Here is an 18779-nt window from a genome sequence, read left to right on the forward strand (position 1 = left end):
CCTTTCTTGTTTTCATATCTCCCGTACTGCCTCGCCTCCCGCGAATTGTGCTCTTCCGCGTCTGCATTCCTCGCTGCGCGTGGGAGATTTCTTCCAATCTCCTATTTTGTTTCCCTTACTGTCCCTCAGACGCATAGGATAGAGGCCGTAGCCTGTTAGCGCTATTTCTCCCTCAAAACAACCGTCTGCCCAGTATTGGTGTCAAACGTCCAATAACGGAGTCTTTCTATGAATGAGTTCAACGGACCGACAGGCACTAGATCGCCGCCATACCAGCCAGTTACAATGATAGGCCACTAGAGGGAGGCGTTGGATGCTCGTCTTCGTCCTGCGCTCTCGTTGGCTGGCGTTGCCTTCCAACTGTTTCATGTGGTCTGGGCCCGCCCGTTTGGGCCGCCAGCAAAGAAGCTGGTTGGCGGTCCAAGCCTAGACTTGAACTTTGGTGGTGGCCTCTCTCAGCCAATCAAATTCCCAGGCTTGGAGTGTTGGCTGTTAGTTGCTAGAAAACAGCAGCCTCTCCTCTCTCCTGTCGTAACCGGCCGTCCGTCACGGCCATTCCTGCCCAAGGCTCCGTGTGCGCCCGTCAGAGAGACGTACTATTGCATCGTACCCCTGACCGGCCATCCAGAGCCACTCAACTTTTCGAAACACGCGCATCTTGGGGAGAGCGCATCGCTTTGTGGTCTCTTGGCCGTCTTTGTCTCCGTGTTATCTGGCCGTCCGCAGCTGCTCGTAGGCCGGCCCCGATTTAGAACAGACCGGCGCCTGGCGTTTGTTTCGTTTCCAGATGCTCGATGGAAAAGACAACTGCATGTTGACCGTAGTTTGTCTTTTCTTTCTTTTTTTGTTTTTATCTCCATCTCCATCTCCATCTCGCCATCTCCGCTCTGCCCTGCAAATTCATTCAATATTAAAGCCTCCTGGCCGGTCCCATCTCCTGGCATTCCATCTCAGCTCGATCCCCCTTTCTCACTACTCTACTCTCTTCTTTTGCTTTACTCCTCAATTTTTTCTTCATCCCTGACGACGGGCCCTGTGTTCTCTTTTTCGCTATCGTCTTTTTCTTCAAGTCGACTGGTTCCTCTTGTTTCTCTCTTTCTTTCTCCTTTTCGCGCCCTCTCTTCGTCCTCCCTTTCCTCGGGTCGTTCGATCTTCAGTGTCTTGCTCAACCTCCCTGTCGTCTCCCTTCCTTCGCCCACTATACCACCGCTGGCCGTCTCTCGCTTGCATTGCTGGTCACTGCACTCGATTCTCCTTGACGCTCTTCAACGCTTCTACAGCCCACGCCCACACATCGACAACGAACTGCACGATCTCCACGATTTACGCCTTGACGCTCTTACGCTTTACGATTTTTCTGTCGACGACTTCCTTTGCTTGTACGTCTCCTCGGCACATTCCCCTCCTTCCTGTTTCGTTATCCCTCTCTTCGCCGCCCTGCCATACCCATCCGTCTCTCGTTCCCGCTCCACTGGCCGCCTTGACAGCCCTTTCTCCGCCGCCCTTGGCTTAAACACGCTTGTCGTTACCATCTCGTGCTTCCTTCTGTCGTTCTGTCGCTTGTCGCCAGTTCTCTCCCTCTCGATTCGTCTCGCAATTCTAGCTTATAAGACTGTCCTCGCTCCCCCCAGCCGTCGTCTTTTGAACATTCCGCTTTCCTTTCGTTCTGCAGACATTCGAAGCTTTGTCAGAATTCCAATCACCTCCAAACCAAAGCAAAAAAAACCAGTCACTCACTCAGTCATTCTTTATTCAGGTTTTTTACATCTCCACAGTCAACGGTTTAGCCCAACCTTCTTTTTTTAGGCTCACACTCTTTTTATCGTCATTCGCTGTACGGATTACTGCCCCGTTGCACCTGCCTCTCATTGCTATTTTCAAGCTCTGTCCCGCTCGTGACTTGCTCTTTGCGTCACCGTTTTCCCCATCCAGCTGCTCCAAAACGCTCGTGCCTACCGCCCGCACCTGCCCCAATCACCCACTAATATTTGCTGTACTTGGAAACCACCTGCTAGAGGCCACAAGCTATTGTCACCAGCTTCCAGCTTCCTGCTATTGTCTATTGTTGCTCACTCGCTCTTTCCTCCATCTTGCCGATCTCTCATCATTTTTGTTTCCCTTTGTTCTTTCCCAATTTTGGGAAACTTTTTCAAATTCCTTTTTGCGATCTCCTTTCCGTCTCTATTTTTTTTGGGAATAGCCTCATCTTCATCTTGCTCTTGCAACCTCTCTTTTCTTTATCATCGCAAGCACTTCGCTCGCACATACTATCCTCAGTGGTTTGTGTCTCGGATACCCGCACTTGCATCACTCCTCAGTTGGCTTCTGCCCTCTCTTTGCATCTCCTGATTTTCTCGTCGCTCTCGACTGGAAAAAGCCTTTTTGCACCCCTTTTTTGCCTCTATTCCACATTCCTTGCGGTCCTCCGTTTCAAGGTTTCTGTTCGAACCTCGATTTACGGTTACTGCATTCCACGGCCTGGCTCGTCTCCCATTCCAGCACGTCGACCGCACAGCCAATCCCTGTGCTTCCCCGGACTTGCCCGCCCACCCAAGTCCCAGCAAAAAAGATCGACACTTGTCCCTCCGCCTCCCTTGCGCGGCGCGACTCTCTTTTTCTCCTGGCCTAGCCTAGCCTAGCCCGCCCTTTGGTGCTGCCCTTCTCCCTTAGGTGCACCCCCCTCCCCACCACCCCTGACCCTGAACAAAGCTTCCCGTTTACGGTCGACCTCAACCACTCGCTGGCACGCCCGCCGCGCCCGACCAAACCACCGCCAGCAACGCAACAAGAGCTCAGCCTCGTGGTTCTCAGCAGGCCCAGTCCCTTCCGTTTGCCTCTCCCTCGCTTGACCTCCCTTCCAAGCAAAGCACAAATTATCCACTCCCCATCGCGACACACCCCTTCTCACTGGTGCCGGTCCCACCTGAATTAACCTCGCCGCCACTTACACGCACACCCCCCTCACTTACCTTGTGTCTTTTGTCTTTCTTGTCCACCACAAGCAACGCAAAAGCTCCCTTGAAAATATATTATTCCTGGGCCACTTCTCAAATCTCATATTTCACATTCCTTTCCTCAAGAAGATCTCTTGTTCTTCTTGTTCTGTGTTCAGTCGTTTCTTTTTTTTGTTAGCCTTTTCCTTTTCATCATCTCCCAACCTTCCCTTGATCCTCTTCAAGAGTGAACAAGGGTTTCTTCATTCTTTGTTCGCATACATCGACAAAGATATATAGAAACGGGACTGCTGGGCTTCACGTTTCCAAGATTCGACTAAACCTTAATTTTCTCGGCAACTTTCGACAACGACATCGAATTCGACTTTCGACCTCGACTTCGATACTCCATCACGACAAACATTACGACATTTGTTTATTTTTTTCAAGCTAGAACGACTCCCCTCACACTCTTCTCACAATGGACTCGACACAGCTCAGTATGGCCGAGCTCAACGCCGCCGCCCTGGAGCAGTTTGTCTTCACACCCGTCAACCGCGACATGATCCGCTACCTCGCCGACGCCGCCGCCAACGTCATCCAGTGCGATCCCAACATGATGCCGCCCACCGCCTCCGAGGTCCAGCGCCGCACGCTACCCACCCCGCCGGGCTCGCCCTCCCACTCGCCCGCACCCCGTGCCGTGCGTCGTGAGGACGGCGGCCTGCCGTCTCTCGAGGAGTTTATCAGCCAGCTCGTCGTCTCCTCCAATGTCCAGGTCCCCACGCTCATGAGCACTCTGGTCTATCTCAACCGCCTCAAGTCTCACCTCCAGCCCATGGCCAAGGGTCTGCGCTGCACCACGCACCGCATCTTCCTGGCCTCGCTTATTCTGTCCGCCAAGTACCTGAACGACAGCTCTCCCAAGAACAAGCACTGGGCCAACTACAGCGTCATCACCACCGAGTTCTACAACTTCGGCTTCTCCCGCACCGAGGTCAACCTCATGGAGAAGCAGCTGCTGTTCTTGCTCGACTGGGACCTGCGCATCTCCGAGGAGGACCTGTATCACAACCTCGACGACTTCTTGGCGCCCATCCGTGAGGACGTTGCCGCACGCTTCGCTCGCCGCCAGCAGCGCCGCCTTCGTCAGAAGCTGCTGCTCCAGCAGCAGCAGGAGGAGGAGGAGCGCCAGCGCCAGATGGAGGCCCAGGCCCAGGCAGATGCTGCTGCTCAGGCACAGGCCGCCACGCGCCAGAAGCGCCAGGAGGAGGACGCCGCCATCTGGGCCGCCGCCACCGCCTCGGCCGCTGCCAACGGCTACCTGACCCCGCCGCGCCGCTCGAGCCATCTGTCTCTGTCGCTGTCCTCGCCCGCCTCCTCGTCGTCCTTGTCCCACAAGGTGGTGGCCACCACGCCCGACGACGCCATCCTGATGGCCATGCCGAGCCTCACCTACAGCGCCAGCACCAGCTCGGCCAACAGCTATGCCTCGTCCCTCAGCTCGTCGCGCTCGCACTCGCGCGCCTCGACGCCCCAGTCGCTGGTCGACCATCTGGACGCCGCCTACGTGCAGTGCAACAGCGAGGACGAGGTCGTCGGCACGCCCAGCAGCATCCGCAGCAGCCACAGCACCAGCAGCCTGGCCGGCTGCAAGCGCGAGCGCGCGCTGACCAACGGCAAAGACAGCAGTGGCATCAAGGCCGTGCCCGCGGCGTACCTGCCCTACGAGATCAGCATGGAGGAACTGCGCGAGATCCAGGACGGCGGCAACCGTGTCAAGCGTGTGCGCGGCATGCTGGGCCGTGTCTTTGGTTCCACTGGTGTCCTGGTTCGCTAGGTGCATTTTACTGTTCTGTGTTTTTTTTTTCTCGTTTTGTTCATTTCTTCTTCTTCTTATTCCCCCTTTTATTTGATTTTTATTTCATTTGTTTAGTTTGGGAAAAGCGAGGCGTTTCGAGATTGTTTTTTTTTCTACGTATTATCATCAAACCGAAACATCCAACTGCGCACGACAACCATAATTTTTCTACTCATTCTTGCATTTACACATATGGCGGATATCTTCAACGTTCTTTGTTTTCCCCCATCTCTTGTCTCTTATTCTCTATCATATCTTTTTAACTCTCATATGTTATCATTTCTTAAATCACACGTCATCAATATCATTATTTATCTCATACACAAAACGATCTATCATTCTAGAGGCTCGCTGCATAAAGACACTATGAATAAGGGAATCCAACGGGGGCATGGCACCCTGGATAATGGGAGAGCTGATTCCGGAGCGGAGTTGTTTTGCCTCTTAACTCTCTTTTATGTTTTCTCTCTCGAGGTCTTTACAGGCCGGTCGCAAACAAATTAGCACGGAACATGACAGGTCCCATCTAGCGTCGTCGCGCACATACGACGTTTTCTCTTTCACTTCGCCTTCTTTTTAATGCTACTTTTTCTACCTCTCCTTCCATTGCTACTTCTGGCAACCTCCTGGCCTATTCTGCATAAGTAGCTTAAATGCCCAACGAGCAAACGGCTTCACTAATTCAACAAATATTTTCTAAAATCGATTTGTTCTCAAAGATAATGTGTCGTTATACGTCGCTGTAGCCACCTTCGTAGCCATTTCGTAACCAGCCTCTAGCAACTCCCCTCCTTTCTGTACGCCGATCATATTCAATGTCGTGATATAACATGGCAACAAGGGACCGCGGGTCATGACTGCCCGTGCTTTTTCTGCGCCTGTTTGGTTGTCCGTCGTTGGAACTCCGCCCCGCCCACGAACCGTCCGTACGGGACCGAGATGAGAGCTGTATGCATACCCGCCCCATCCACAATTTCCTACCTCTCCATTAAGCGTTTCAGCCTCCCCGAACAGTCGACTTGTTGTGCGTGTTTATTTATTTTGAGGTGTGCATTTCTTGTGGTTTTCAAGTTGGCCGTGTTGACGGCCGCAGAAGAGGTCGTGTTGACAATAGACAATGATGTCGTGTCACATAATGTCAATTTTTATTTGGGCCACGACATTGGTCTGATTTAATCTGATCTATTTTTTCTTATTTTTTTTCTCTCAAAAATACACATTACATCCGCTACTATGTTTATGATAATATCGTTTATTGAAAACCAGTTGCCTGTTTACATTTATCGGAAAATAAAAGCAGTCTAACAACAACCATCAACTGTGGGGTGAGGATAGACAAAACTAACAGCTTACATCAAAACAACAAGCCCGCGGGGAGGAGTGCGGGACAAAAGATCAAAAGTTGGAGCAGCCATAGGTCCTTTGGTTCGATGTTGATGGCGGAAAACAACAGAAACCAAGAACAAAAGGCCGCAAGGTGTTGTGGTGGCCGGAGACCCAGCCCAGGCTCGGCTGCGCGCATGCTTGAAGGTGTTTATGATGATACGTGCTCTGGTATTGACGACGGCCTGGTCCAGGCCAGCGGGGGGGAAGGCTGCGCTGGCCAACCGCCGTCCACTCACAACGAACAGGAGGGCTGTATCCAAAACGCGTGCCGTCGCATGAAGGTCGATAGTGGTTGCAGAAGGGGGTGGACGATCGTGATTGGACCAACCAACCTTGCACGCACGCAACACATGAACACCCAGACAGTGGTGTGCTCTCATTTGACAGTGTCCTGCAAATCATCCAAGCCCAGCATCTCCAATTCATTAACCGTTCCCTTCTTGATGGTAGGCATAACAAGGATGGCCGGCGGGTCATTGATACCATGATGGCCAGCCCACCCCCTTTTCCTTTCCTTCTCGCACAGCCTAGGCCTACTTGTCAACGCTCATCAATGTGAAGCGACGGGAACGAGGCTGCTGGGAAGAAAGCATACAGAGGGCACCTTTTCATGTTCATTACCACTCTCGGGTTTAATGGCGCACCAGCACACCCAGCAAGTACACCCTTTCTTTTGTTGTTGTTCGCAGCCTCGTCGTAACTCCCCATCCTCCTCCGATCCTCATTTCTTTTGTTTGTTTATGCCTTGAAAAAGGGCAGCGTCTGCTTTGTCGAGAATAGAGACGAAGCCGCTTCCTCTTTTCGTCCTGCGTCGTCATCTTTGTTCTATCTTCACACCCCCTACGCAAAACGGTCACCTTGCCTTCAGTCCCCTGCAACCGTCGCACTGGCCGGTAGTTGTTTCTCCTCATCCTTTCTAAAGGATGTGGAAACCCCACTCCAATGTGTCGTTTTCGTCGTCATCTCGTGGCTCAAAAGGTCACCAACAAGGCAGCAGTGCTCTCAAGGGACCGTTTTGTAAGCCCTTCGCGACGTGCTGTTCTGCCTTTCAGCCCGCCTGCACGAAAAGCCGCCCGCCTTGGGCCATTCAGGGCGTCGCCCGTTCTTGTTTTCTCTGCAGGGCCTGTCTCACGCAGGCCGACATAGCCTCGCCCCCAGGCCATGTGTTGCAACTTTGCCCGTCTTGGACACGCTGGGTGTTCCAGTCCGACGCATGGAAACGGTGGATTTGCAAAAGAAAGAAACAAAAGAACGTACAGCCTTTGCAGTCCTCTTCCTGCACTGCGCCACCCAAGCCAACACTGATGCCTCATGGCCGTTTTAAAGCGCTGGCCTCGGCCGCTCCAGGCGGCTGTCGCTATGCGCAAGACCGCCAGAGCGACCCGTGCAAACGGCCACATGCATACCATACGCCTGCCCGCAGCGAACCTACTGCCCGGGCATCACGAAATCCGGTGGAAAACGAAGGCGACGAGGCAGGGCGCAAATGGCGACCGACGATGATTATTGTCGGGTACGCCCCTGCAGGATGGGGATACAGAAGTGATGCATCTGCAAGGCAAACCGGCCAGATGAAAGACGCCCACAACCGGTCGAGCGTCAAGCCACATCCTATGTCTGGCGAGGTAGAAACAAACCGCGTATTCTGGTAGGGTAGATGGACGGCCAGCGTTAGCCTTTGCCAAAGCCACTGTAAAAAGAAAAGCCAGGTCGCCTGTAAAACTGCCCTGGCGTTTCGCGCCTCGCCGACCACCGCCCGCCATCTCCACGCCGAATGTCATCTCAGTGGACATTGGTCTGGCCAAAGCTGCGTGGGGCAGGGCACCTTTCCGCATTCAAACGGCACGAATAGCGCGTTTGCTACGTAGGCACCCGTTTTTATGTGGGCGGTGCACCTATTAGGAGCCCTAACTACTTTAACAAGTATCTTACTTGTCTTTGCAATGGATTTGAGTCCAGAATTCTTCTCGCTTCAACTCCTCATTCTTACACACTGCGGTTCAATCAAGATGAGAGAACAATCACTGGTCCTTCACCGCCTTCACGGTCTTACTTACCCTCATCTGCGTCTCAATGACCACACCCTAGACGACAACTTGCCCACCTTCCAAGCTCAACCCGAAAGCAACCGTTTCTGCCCAACACCTACAACGAATGTTGGTGCCCTTGGCGCTCTTCCTCTCGAGCTACTTCAGGAGATTCTCTACCAACTTGACGTGCGCACTCTCACCGATTTCCGACGTGTCAACAGGCGAGCGACAGAGCTAGTTGACTGCCTCCCTCAATATAAAGCGATCATCACTCATGCACGGAATGCACTGCGCGGGATTCTAAGCATCGATACTGGACGGTGGATTACTTGCAGAACTCTACACGAGAAACTATGCACGCCTGGATGTGAACAGTGTGGCGACTTTGGCGGTTACCTTTTTCTTCTCACCTGCAAACGGGTCTGTTTCCTCTGTTTGTCGCATGATAGGCTATATCTCCCACTGCTGCCCAGACATGCCAGCCGAAAGTTTGGGCTGGACCGCCAGACCATCGAAACATTGCCTCGCATGAGAGTCATAGGTGGCACATACTCACCAAACATGAAGAAGGTTGCCTCGTCTGTCTTGGTCGATTATGAATCTGCTCTTCGTGCCGGCGTTGCATTGCACGGGTCGTTGAGCGCCATGCACAAATACGTGTCGGACATGGAGGCCCAAGAGCTTCAAGCCTACAATGCAAAGGTGGCAGCAGCGCGGCGGTCGGGATCCATCACACGCCGCACGCGACAACCGCGAACAGCAGATCCTTTCGATGGACGGTCAGGGAATCCACTTCGATTTGTCGCAATCGCTCGTGTGCCGTGGTTGAGCAGAGCGTCGCAGGAGGTGGAATGGGGCTTTCATTGCGTTGGGTGCGAGAAGTTCAGCCGCCCGCCTCTTCATTACAGACGGAAATTCATAGCAGCCTCGTTCGAAGACCACCTAAGACAATGCGGAAATATCCGAAACAGAAAGCATCATTTAGACTTGTCTTGAAAGGGACTGGAAGAAACACCCAGTGCGCGAGGTTATGCGATGCTGGTCAACATTAAAATAACTGTCAACACTATTTACCAAAGACCATGGCGCTCTTCCCTTCCACCCGTCCCTTCCCCCCCCTCCTTCAGCTATGTCGCACTGCTATCTGATGTTGTTTAGCGACGCATTTCGTCCTTCCCTTGCTTTACCATATGCTTTGAACACATATGCAACGAGTCTCCAAGTCGAACTTGAGTGACTGGGGTGCACTTAACATTCGTGCCCAGTCTCTCCTGGCACTGGCGAAATTCTTCTTGTTTCTTGCAGCCGCATGTGTAAAGGCGATAATCTTGTTCACACATGTTGCCTTAAGATTTCGTTAGTCAATCTACGTCGATGCTGTAAAACTTTCTCATAGACTCACAAGTGTCGAGGTTGAGAATCCGTACTGGATGTATGGTTGGAACTGGAAATTCTGGGCCTCGGTCAGTTTGAGCAGGATACAATGGGGTTGGGTCTGAACGCACGGTGTTCTTCGGGGGGGCGGAAGATTGGATAGCAAACTATGGATCAGGAAGACTTTGGTTTAGGACGGGAAAAAAGAACTTCGATATGCCACGAGGCCCTTGAGCGAAACATACAGTTATATATACTCAGAATACGCATCTCCTTGACCAATCTGGCTTCGCCAGGAAGCGCTCGCTCCGCCTGCTACACTCCTGTCCCTTTCCATAGTACGAATTATATTGAGCACCAAGCGCTTCTTGGAGTCTCATCATGATGGAACAGTAGTAACTCGATTCGCTGTTGTGGAATCTCTGAGGGCTTGTGGGGTTGGGCGTTAAGCGAGCCGCTGTCACAGTTGGTACTGAACTGTGATTCCTAGCATACGCTCAGAGGGAAAAGGAGGTACTAAGACCCATAAATTTCCTCTTTTGCCTGGATTTAAGGTTTTTATTCGTCAATTTGCTAGCGCTGCATTGCCAGTGGTTGCAGGTTGACATCTCCGTAAAATGGTCCACAAATACCCGCTTTTTCACGGCCCCTCCTTCAAGCCCCGTAGCGTGGCTGGGTTACAACGCCGTAAACAGTATTTTATAGCGGGTTAAGCCGTTAGAGGCATTGTAAAGCTACCATAAGCCTTATCAACGGGGTTCTGCTTTAAAACCTCTCAGAAATCTTTGTTTCCTACCTTTTCTTTCTACCTCTTTTCCACTTTTCTCCCTACCTCTCTGTATCTGCAAAGCTGTTAAGGGTTACGGCTAGTCCAGTTCAAGCAATTTTCCGCCATGGGGGACCATTCCCCTAACATTCAGTTGCTTCAAGCAAGCGTTGATCCGGAAGACGAAAGCGAGTTCCGTGTTCTTGTCGACAACAAATTCGTGAAATATATCAGCATCGACGCTGGCCTGTATGACAGTGACGAGATGTGCTTCGGGCCTGCTCTGATCTCTCTGCTGCCACCGATTCCACCCGGCGATTGGAACAAGGGCTGCATCTCCCGCCACCCCACAACCGGAGACCCTTACTTTGCTACCGTCTCCAGAGCACATCTCCCAGGAATCACAAAGACCTGGCATCCCACTCGGGTCGACTACCTGGAGCTTCGCATGCAACGAAAACTCCGCTCCAACGTCTACGAAGCCACCTGCCCTCGCTTCAGTTCGGTGGTTATCGCGAAATTTGCGCGGTTTTCCTGGGAGGTGCCCCAGCTCGAGGCGGAGACGGAGGCATACGAATGGATAGAGGGCCACCAAGTCGGTCCTCGTTTTCTCGGCCACTTGACGGAGGAGGGGAGAGTCATTGGGTTCATCATGGCCCGCATCCCCGACTGCCTTCACGCCACGGTGGACGACTTTCGTCTGTGCTCTCTCGCTTTGTCCAACCTGCACGAGCTGGGGATCAAGCACGGGGACATTAACAAGCACAACTTTCTTATTCATGACGGGAAAGCGACCCTAATTGATTTTGACAATGCCTCACGGGCAGCCAGCGCCGATGAGCTGGAAGACGAGCTTCAGGAGCTGCGGGACAAGTTGCAGGATACGTCTGGGAGAGGGGGACGGGTCGTCGAAAGTGGCCCAAGTTGAGTTTCTTGGCCGATTTTATGGACCGTTGGCGTGAACAGGAGGCAGAATATACACTACCTGGTTGTCCCGTAATAAAAGCATAGGAGAGAGGCGTCGGAAAGCAAGAATTACATTTACGTTATATACGGTCGTCAAAGAGGTTACGAGGGACGGACCTTGTACTTTTGAGATTGATGTCCTTGCTTTTGTTTATACAGCTGTCTGGTTACCACTATGTACAGACTGTTGTGGCCTCTCTCGCTTTCCATCTGTCGTTGTCGCCGCCGGTTTGGCTGGGATCGGCTTGATGCGCGCCCACTCCTCAATGGTCAGCAGCGGCTGGTCAATGGGCAGCTCCTTGAGAACGGCATCCATGTCGACCACGAACGGGTCTGTCGGGCTCTCGTTGTACCACGTGTACGCCTTGAACATTTGCGAGACGATCCGGTCGACGTCAATCGTCGCCCGCTTGCGCATCGCCGCGCCCATGGCGCCGCAGAAGTCGGCGACGGTCTGGTTGACGCACCGGAGCTCGACGCCCCAGCCGCGCGACAGCTTCTCGGCCAGCTGCGCCAGCCGCACCGTCTCCGGCCCGCCAATGGGGATGTTGCGCCCGGCCAGGTGCGGCCGCTGCATGGCCGACACCATCACCTTGGCCACGTCCATGTGGCTGCTCCACGACGCCCGCAGCGACGGCTTGTGGCAGTACATGAGCGTGTGCGCGTCGCGGATCGGCGGCAGCGCCCAGCCCTCCAGCAGGTTTTCCAGGTAGCACACGGGCTGGATGCTGATCACGGCGAGGCCCTGGGCCCGCAGGTCGGCCCGGATCGTGCGCCGGTCGTCCTGTGCCCGGATGTCCTGGCTCTCGTCCGGCACCGGCATGCTCGTGTTGAACACGGTCAGCTGGACGCTCGGCGTCGCCTTGATCGCCTCGGCAATCACGTGCGCCCCTGCCAGGATGGTCTCGGCCTTTTGGAACGACGTCGACGGCAGGTTCAAAAACACAATCTCGGCGCCCGCGAGCGCCTGCGCGACGCCGGCCCGGTCGGCAAAATCGGCCGCCGCCGTCTCCACGGGCGTGCCGTCGACCTCGATCGGCTTGGGGCTGCGGCTGACGGCGACCGGGTGGTGGCCCGCGCGGACGAGCTCGACGACCTGGGCCTGGCCCTGCACGCCCGACGCGCCAAAGACGACGACACGCATGGTGGGTGTTGGCGTTGGGACTGTTGGAGGAGTGTCGATGAAGTGGATGGTGGTGGCGGATATGTGGGTAGGACGGGCGTGTATCATAGATGCCTGCTTGGCTTTCCTTTTTCGATTTCTCGGGCACGGTCTATTGATTTTCGACTTCAGTTACAACATCTACGGCGCTTTCTTTTGCACGATGCGATAAACCGACGACAGCACCGTGCCCTTTTAGACGTGATGCGGGTGACATCGGCAAAGATTATCCGCAGCCGTATGGCGGGGAAGGTCGTTTCGAGAGCGCTGGATGCAGGATGAAGAACATCGGGAAGTGTAGATGCGGAGACGGAAATCTTGTGTCGAAAAGAGAGATGGCCGGTGAGCCCATAACACAGGCATTAAATCAAGGCATTAAATAAGGCATTACATAAGGCAACTGTGTGGAGGTGGACGCTGCATGGTACAAATTGAACGAGGCAAGAGCGTCCAGCACAAAGGCAAAGACAAGTGCAGGAAGGTGCGCGGGGTGCGCCGAGACTGCGATATTGCGAGATCGCGAGACAGCGGCACCTTGACAGGCGTTTCCTACAACATGGACCTCTCTTGTCCTGGATGTTGTGGTCCATTGAACCTTTTGGCAGCGCCTGCAGCTACATTTTTCTGTCCTTCTTAGCTTGTCTCTCGCTATTGCCTTTGCTCGATGTCCTCCGCTCTCTGCCGGAGTATCTCTCCACCTCTCGGAGAATGTTATGCTTGGATGCCAAATAACCAATCAAACTACACAGGATGTCGTCCAGTAGAGGCTTTGGGGAAGTGGAGTTCTTGGAGACTTGGGGACGCTGTATGTACAGTCTCCAGCACGCTTCTGGGGATTGCCTGGTATCGGAGCTGCCGGACTTTCCGTGTTTGCTTTCCGTCCGTGGTTCTTTCCTCACGACGTGTGTGCTCGCTCTTTCCTTTTGTGTCGTCCTGTCCATCGCGCCCCTTTTCTCAAGAGTCAATTTGCATCCCTCAGATTGCACTCCGTATTCACGGCTTCTTATTCCTCTCCGTACTCTCTGTGGCGGCCTCAACATCCACCTGTGACCACGTTTATCTCCCGAGTGCAACGACTGATGCTCCGCATATGCCCAGTTGCTTTGCTCTGTCGGAGGATGCCGTCTCTTGCCTTTCCTTCTCCTCACAGCTTCTCTTCGAACTTTGTGTTTACTGCTCCTCGATCCGTTTCTTTGTCTTCGCTCTCCACTCCTGAATCATTGGCCTCCGCAGGCACCCAGACACTAGCGGCAGACGAGGCAGAGTATTACGGCCTGGCTCGTCAATGGCTCGTGGCTCACCGTCCCCTTCCCCACTTTGTCTTCTTGTCACCAACAGACAGCACCAACAGTGCCACCAACCGGGAAAAGCTTATGCGGAGTGCGTCCGCAGAGCGAATCAGCAGCGCTCATTTTGGGCGAAGCGGCATCCGTTGTGAGGCCGATCACCGCGTTGAATCTCGTTGACCTTGCTGGGCGATGCAATTTCCCTTCCACGCACGACCTGTCTCCCAGCAAAATCCTGGACTACGAACCAGCCTGGCGTCTTGGCGTTCAAGTCGACACCTGATGACCTTCGTTTGCAAGAAACAAATGACATGGAAAAGCAAAGGCAAGGACAATATAACGATACCACAAGAAACTGACACGACGTGGACTAGCGGAGGCCGCACTAACAAGCACCAATCCACCGGACTCGGAGCGCGCTATGGCCCTGGCGCACGCGATTGAGTAAAGAAAGGACTAAAACGAGGATGGCACATGGGCGTGGCACACGATTGATATTCCCTCCCGACACCTTGCTACCTCCACCGTTCTCCAGGAAACGCTATTCTCATCCCCCAGAGTTACAGAGCAGGTAATGTGGGCAGCGACGGGTTCCGCCCCCATGGGGCATCCGTGACGACCCAGCCAGAGGTGATTCCTTGGCAGCGACTGCAGGCCCCATCAACGCGGACGACATGATCCACGGACAAACGAAGGGCGAGAATGGAAAACAGGTCGCGAGGGAACGACGGATATAAAGAACAAAACGCCCGTCACCTAGACGTGTACGCTGATCTTTTATGTTCCATTTTTGATTTTTTTAATAAAAATTGTTAATCTTTCCCCAACCTGCCCTTCCTCCTCTCCCACTACCGTCCTGTCGACTGCCCCAACCCTCATCACTCGACAAACCTCACACTCACCATGGCCATTTCTCCGGCCGACCAGTACGAGGTCTCGCCGGCCACCAAGGACGAGGCCGACATGGACGTCCACGAGCAGCGCTATGAAAACATTGATGCCGCGCCACTGGCGTTGGACGCCAGCGACGGCAAGCTGACCAAGGAAATCATCCTGGCCTACTTTGCGCTGTGCTGCCAGATCAACGCCTACATTATGACCCTGCTCGTGCCGGGCGCCATGCTGACGGCCATCAACGCTGACCTTGGCCCCGACAACAACTATACCTGGATCACGCTCTGCTGGCCGCTCGGTGCCTCCGTGTTCGTCTCCATTGGTGGCCGTCTCACCGACATCTTTGGCCGTCGCTACTTTATGATTACTGGTGCGCTCATCTCGATTGCTGGCACGCTTGTGGGTGCCAATGGCAAGAGCATTCCCATGATGATCGTCTCGGGCGCGCTCTTTGGTGTCGGCAGCGGCTTCCAGGAGCTGTGCTACGCCTGCGCGCAGGAGATTGTGCCCAACCGCTATCGAGTCATGGCCGTCGGCGGCCTCGACGTGTCGCTGGCCTTGGCCTTTTCGAGCCCCGTCGTGGCCTACGCCATTGCCGGCTACCACCCCAGCGTCGGCTGGCGCGGCGCCTACTGGTACCTGTTTGCCTTTCACACGTTTGCCTTTGTGATGCTGGTGCTCTTCTACCGGCCGCCCGACTACAAGACGAAGCACCGCGAGGACGGCAAGACGCGCTGGCAGCTGTTGGCGGAGCTCGACTACGTTGGCCTGCTCCTGTTCTTGGCCGGCGGCGTGCTGTTTCTGCTGGGCATCAACTTTGGCGGCCGCACCTACCCCTGGAACTCGGCGGGCTGCATTGCGCCCATTGTCGTGGGTTTCTGCTGCTTCGTGGCCGTCGGCTTCTGGTGCGCCTACGCCGACCTCAAGTACCCGCTGTTCCCGCCCAAGCTGTTCAAGCAGGTGCGCGAGTTCGACATGGTCATTGTCGTGTGCTTTGTGGGCGGCATGCTCTACTACAGCATGAACGTGCTGTGGCCGCGCCAGTCGCAGGCCTTTTTTATTAGTGCCGACACGCCGGTGGTCATGAAGGGTGTCTGGGCCATCATCTTCTCGTGCGGCACCTGGGTGGCCGGTCTCGTGACGGTGTTTGTCTGCTCGCGCCTGCACCACGAGAAGTGGCAGCTCGTCGCCTTTACCGTGGTGCAGACGGCCCTCATCGGCTCGATGGCCTCGGTGGGCTCGGACGACGAGACACAGGCCATTGTCACCGTCGTCATCACGGCCGCCACCATCACGCCGCCGCAGCTGCTCTCGTTTACGATGCTGTCCTTTGGTCTCGCGGACCAGCGGGACCTGGGCGTCGCGGTCGGCCTGGCCGGCACCTTCCGCCTCTTTGGCGGTGCCGTCGCCACCGCCATCTACACGGCCATCTACTCCAACCGCCAGCTGCAGACGCTCCCCGGCTTCATGACCGAGGCCATCCAGCAGTCCGGCGTGCCCTTCTCAGACGCCCTGCTGAGCAGCCTGGTCAAGGCGGCCGCGACGAACACGCTGGCGGCCTACGAAAAGGTCGCGGGCGTCACGCCGGAGCTGGCGGCGCTGGCCGTCAACGCCACGAAGCAGTCGTACGTCAAGGGTTTCAGCCTGGTGTACTTGGTGGCGATTGCGTTTGGCGTGCTGGCGACGGGCGCGGCGCTGTGCACGGTCAGCACGGACCGGGCGAAGAAGAACAACGAGCGGGCGGTGGTGATGATGAACGAGGTCGACAAGTACCCGACGGCCAAGGCGGTATGATTTTGTGCGGTTCGACAGCTTGCCTTATAGTCCTAGTCGAGATCAATGAATGATATCCACTTTCCAGTATTCTGTATTCAGTGGTCGCCGCCGTATGCAGTTGGACCATTTACGGTTCATTGCATGGAGTCGGTGGATGATACGCTGCAATGACGTCCATTGTGCAATTAAATCTACTTGAAAATCGACTTGATTGCGGCCGTTGTTGACTTGTTCGGTGACATAGAAGCTGACGAAATCTACGGAAGTAGGGAAGCATAAACGGCTGACCAACGATCGACGACCACGGTTCGCACCGCCAATGGGAGCAGAAATAGCTTCGCGCGGGTTGCTTTGACAGGCTGATGTTTGTTCCTGGGCCTGTGTGACTCTGGCGCGCGTTATCCGCGTGGTACAACAGGTAAAGGTATTCACATACCTTGAAAGTGAGTGCCTTGAGGAGAGGGCAGTTGAGGGCACGAACAAACAAATGTATTGCTTTTCGCGAGGCGACCCCTAGACCTACCCGTTCGTGAAAAAGAGCAACGTATCGCCCACACACCCTCTTTCGTAGACCCCAACTACAAGATATTTTAACAAGATGTGGGCGAGAAAGGATGTTAAGAGCTCGACGTTATTTTAACCCGGGTCGTATTATGAAGCCGGCCGTGCACTAACAAACAGAAACGCAAAGTGCACTTTTCCAGGCCGTTTTCCACATGCACGAAGCAATAGGCAGCAGCACAACCTGCAAAACGAGTGGTTGTCAGGCCTCGAGAACATGGCGGGGGTTGGGGGGCACTGCGCAGTCCTGTCCAAGGGATTGGCCTGGCACGGCAACTGAGTACGGCGATGGAAGACCATCATTCTGGAGAATAAACACGCAAGAAAATTCGCTACCTTCTTCAGCTTGCAACGCAAGGCAGCATCAGCTTGACTGAATAGAGCAGGTGACATTTCCGACGGAATTCGTAGTAACATCCCAACTCCTTTGGAGCGGAACTGACTTCCAGGCACACATCTTTCTTACCAATACAACACAAGCCGCCAACATGGCACACGACGAGACTATGACGATACAAACTTGTGAGACCTTTGATCCGGCAGAAAAAGCCCGACAGCTTGTGAGTTGTTTATCGCAAACAAACACGGGCTGGTTTATGACCCAGCTGGTTAATTGTTTTGTGTTGATGACCTCAGGAGACGATGATCGGTTGCGGCATCTCCGGCATCGTCCACCTGACGCCGTGCGGCACGATGGTGAAAAAATCGAATGCACAGTGGCGACATTCGCCCGCGATGCGGTGCAAACAACTACGCAATGAAATTGCAATCTACAAGAAGCTGCCGCAAAACCACCCGCGTCTAGTACGCTTTTGTGACTCGTTTGACGACGGGGCCATGGACGTGTGGATGACGCTCGAATATATGCCTAACGGAACACTTGAGGAGTATCTACGCGGCTATAAGAAATTTGGTGGCGATGATAAGTTTAAGTTAAAAGGTGAAACGTATCCCGATTTCGAGGCCCGTATACGTCGCCGTCACGATTCCCTTACCTTGCGCCAACGCGCCCGGTGGTGCCTCGAGGCCGCCGACGGTATTGTCCTACTACACGCCTATAAAGTCATCCACGCCGACATCAAACCCGAGAACATGGGCGTCGATGCTAACCTCGGTGTCCGCATCTTTGACCTGGGCAGCTCGTCCTTGGGCGACCAGCCCGCGCTCGGTCTCGAGAGCACGCGCTACTTTATGCCGCGCGAGTCGTGGGACGTCTACAGCGTGACGACCGACTGCTTCGCGGTAGGGTCCAGCATCTACCACATCGTCACAGGCTACCGGCCGTACGACGCCATGCCCGACGACGAGGTGGCGGCCCGCTTCGAGCGGCACGAGTTTCCCGACCTCTCGGGGCAGACGACCGAATACGAGGCAAAGTACGCCAAGGACGGCGACACCGTCGGCGTGAGCCCCGTGACGGGCCAGCTTCTCTTTGCGGACACGATTCGCAAATGCTGGTTCGGCGAATTTGCCACGGCGGCGGATGTGCTGGAGGCGCTGAAGGAGGAAGTCGTCGCGACGTTCAGCGGCGACGACTTGGCTTTCATCGAGGATGCCAGCGGTTTGAAGGTGCGGGTTGACGGTGCCAGGCAGGAAATTTGACGGGACATCTACGGTTCGTGTGCGGTTCTGAAGATACGTTAGGGATACGGTATAGTTTTGAATTCGGTAGTAGGATGGACTATCAAAGCACAGCGTTTGAAGAAAATAATAAGGGGGAGCTGAAGAAATATATAGGCTGGCGAGTACAAGTGGGTTCCGGCATCCCGCGTCTCCGCCTCTCA

At 54.5% G+C, this 18779-nt stretch overlaps 5 protein-coding genes across 5 annotated transcripts; 4 read left to right on the plus strand and 1 right to left on the minus strand.

Annotated features, from left to right (window-relative positions):
- Positions 1-3414: 3414 nt before the first annotated feature.
- Positions 3415-4773, plus strand: SPBR_03951 (cyclin; the record flags this gene model as incomplete). The annotated part of the gene is made up of 1 exon (XM_040762239.1): positions 3415-4773. One exon carries the CDS (start codon positions 3415-3417, stop codon positions 4771-4773), a length of 1359 nt encoding a protein of 452 aa, XP_040623311.1.
- Positions 4774-10477: 5704 nt separating this feature from the next.
- Positions 10478-11278, plus strand: SPBR_03996 (uncharacterized protein; the record flags this gene model as incomplete). Its single annotated transcript, XM_040762283.1, has 1 exon — positions 10478-11278. One exon carries the CDS (start codon positions 10478-10480, stop codon positions 11276-11278), a length of 801 nt encoding a protein of 266 aa, XP_040623312.1.
- A 189-nt stretch (positions 11279-11467) lies between these two features.
- Positions 11468-12460, minus strand: SPBR_03980 (uncharacterized protein; the record flags this gene model as incomplete). The annotated part of the gene is made up of 1 exon (XM_040762268.1): positions 11468-12460. One exon carries the CDS (start codon positions 12458-12460, stop codon positions 11468-11470), a length of 993 nt encoding a protein of 330 aa, XP_040623313.1.
- Positions 12461-14667: 2207 nt separating this feature from the next.
- SPBR_03933 (uncharacterized protein) lies at positions 14668-16452 on the plus strand (the record flags this gene model as incomplete). Its single annotated transcript, XM_040762221.1, has 1 exon — positions 14668-16452. One exon carries the CDS (start codon positions 14668-14670, stop codon positions 16450-16452), a length of 1785 nt encoding a protein of 594 aa, XP_040623314.1.
- A 1031-nt stretch (positions 16453-17483) lies between these two features.
- SPBR_03965 (uncharacterized protein) lies at positions 17484-18597 on the plus strand (the record flags this gene model as incomplete). The annotated part of the gene is made up of 2 exons (XM_040762253.1): positions 17484-17555; positions 17632-18597. The coding sequence occupies 2 exons, from the start codon at positions 17484-17486 to the stop codon at positions 18595-18597; spliced, it is 1038 nt and encodes a 345-aa protein (XP_040623315.1).
- Positions 18598-18779: the final 182 nt, after the last annotated feature.

Source organism: Sporothrix brasiliensis (assembly GCF_000820605.1).
Source record: "Sporothrix brasiliensis 5110 chromosome Unknown Cont12, whole genome shotgun sequence".
In the NCBI taxonomy this organism is placed as follows: Eukaryota; Fungi; Ascomycota; class Sordariomycetes; order Ophiostomatales; family Ophiostomataceae; genus Sporothrix; species Sporothrix brasiliensis.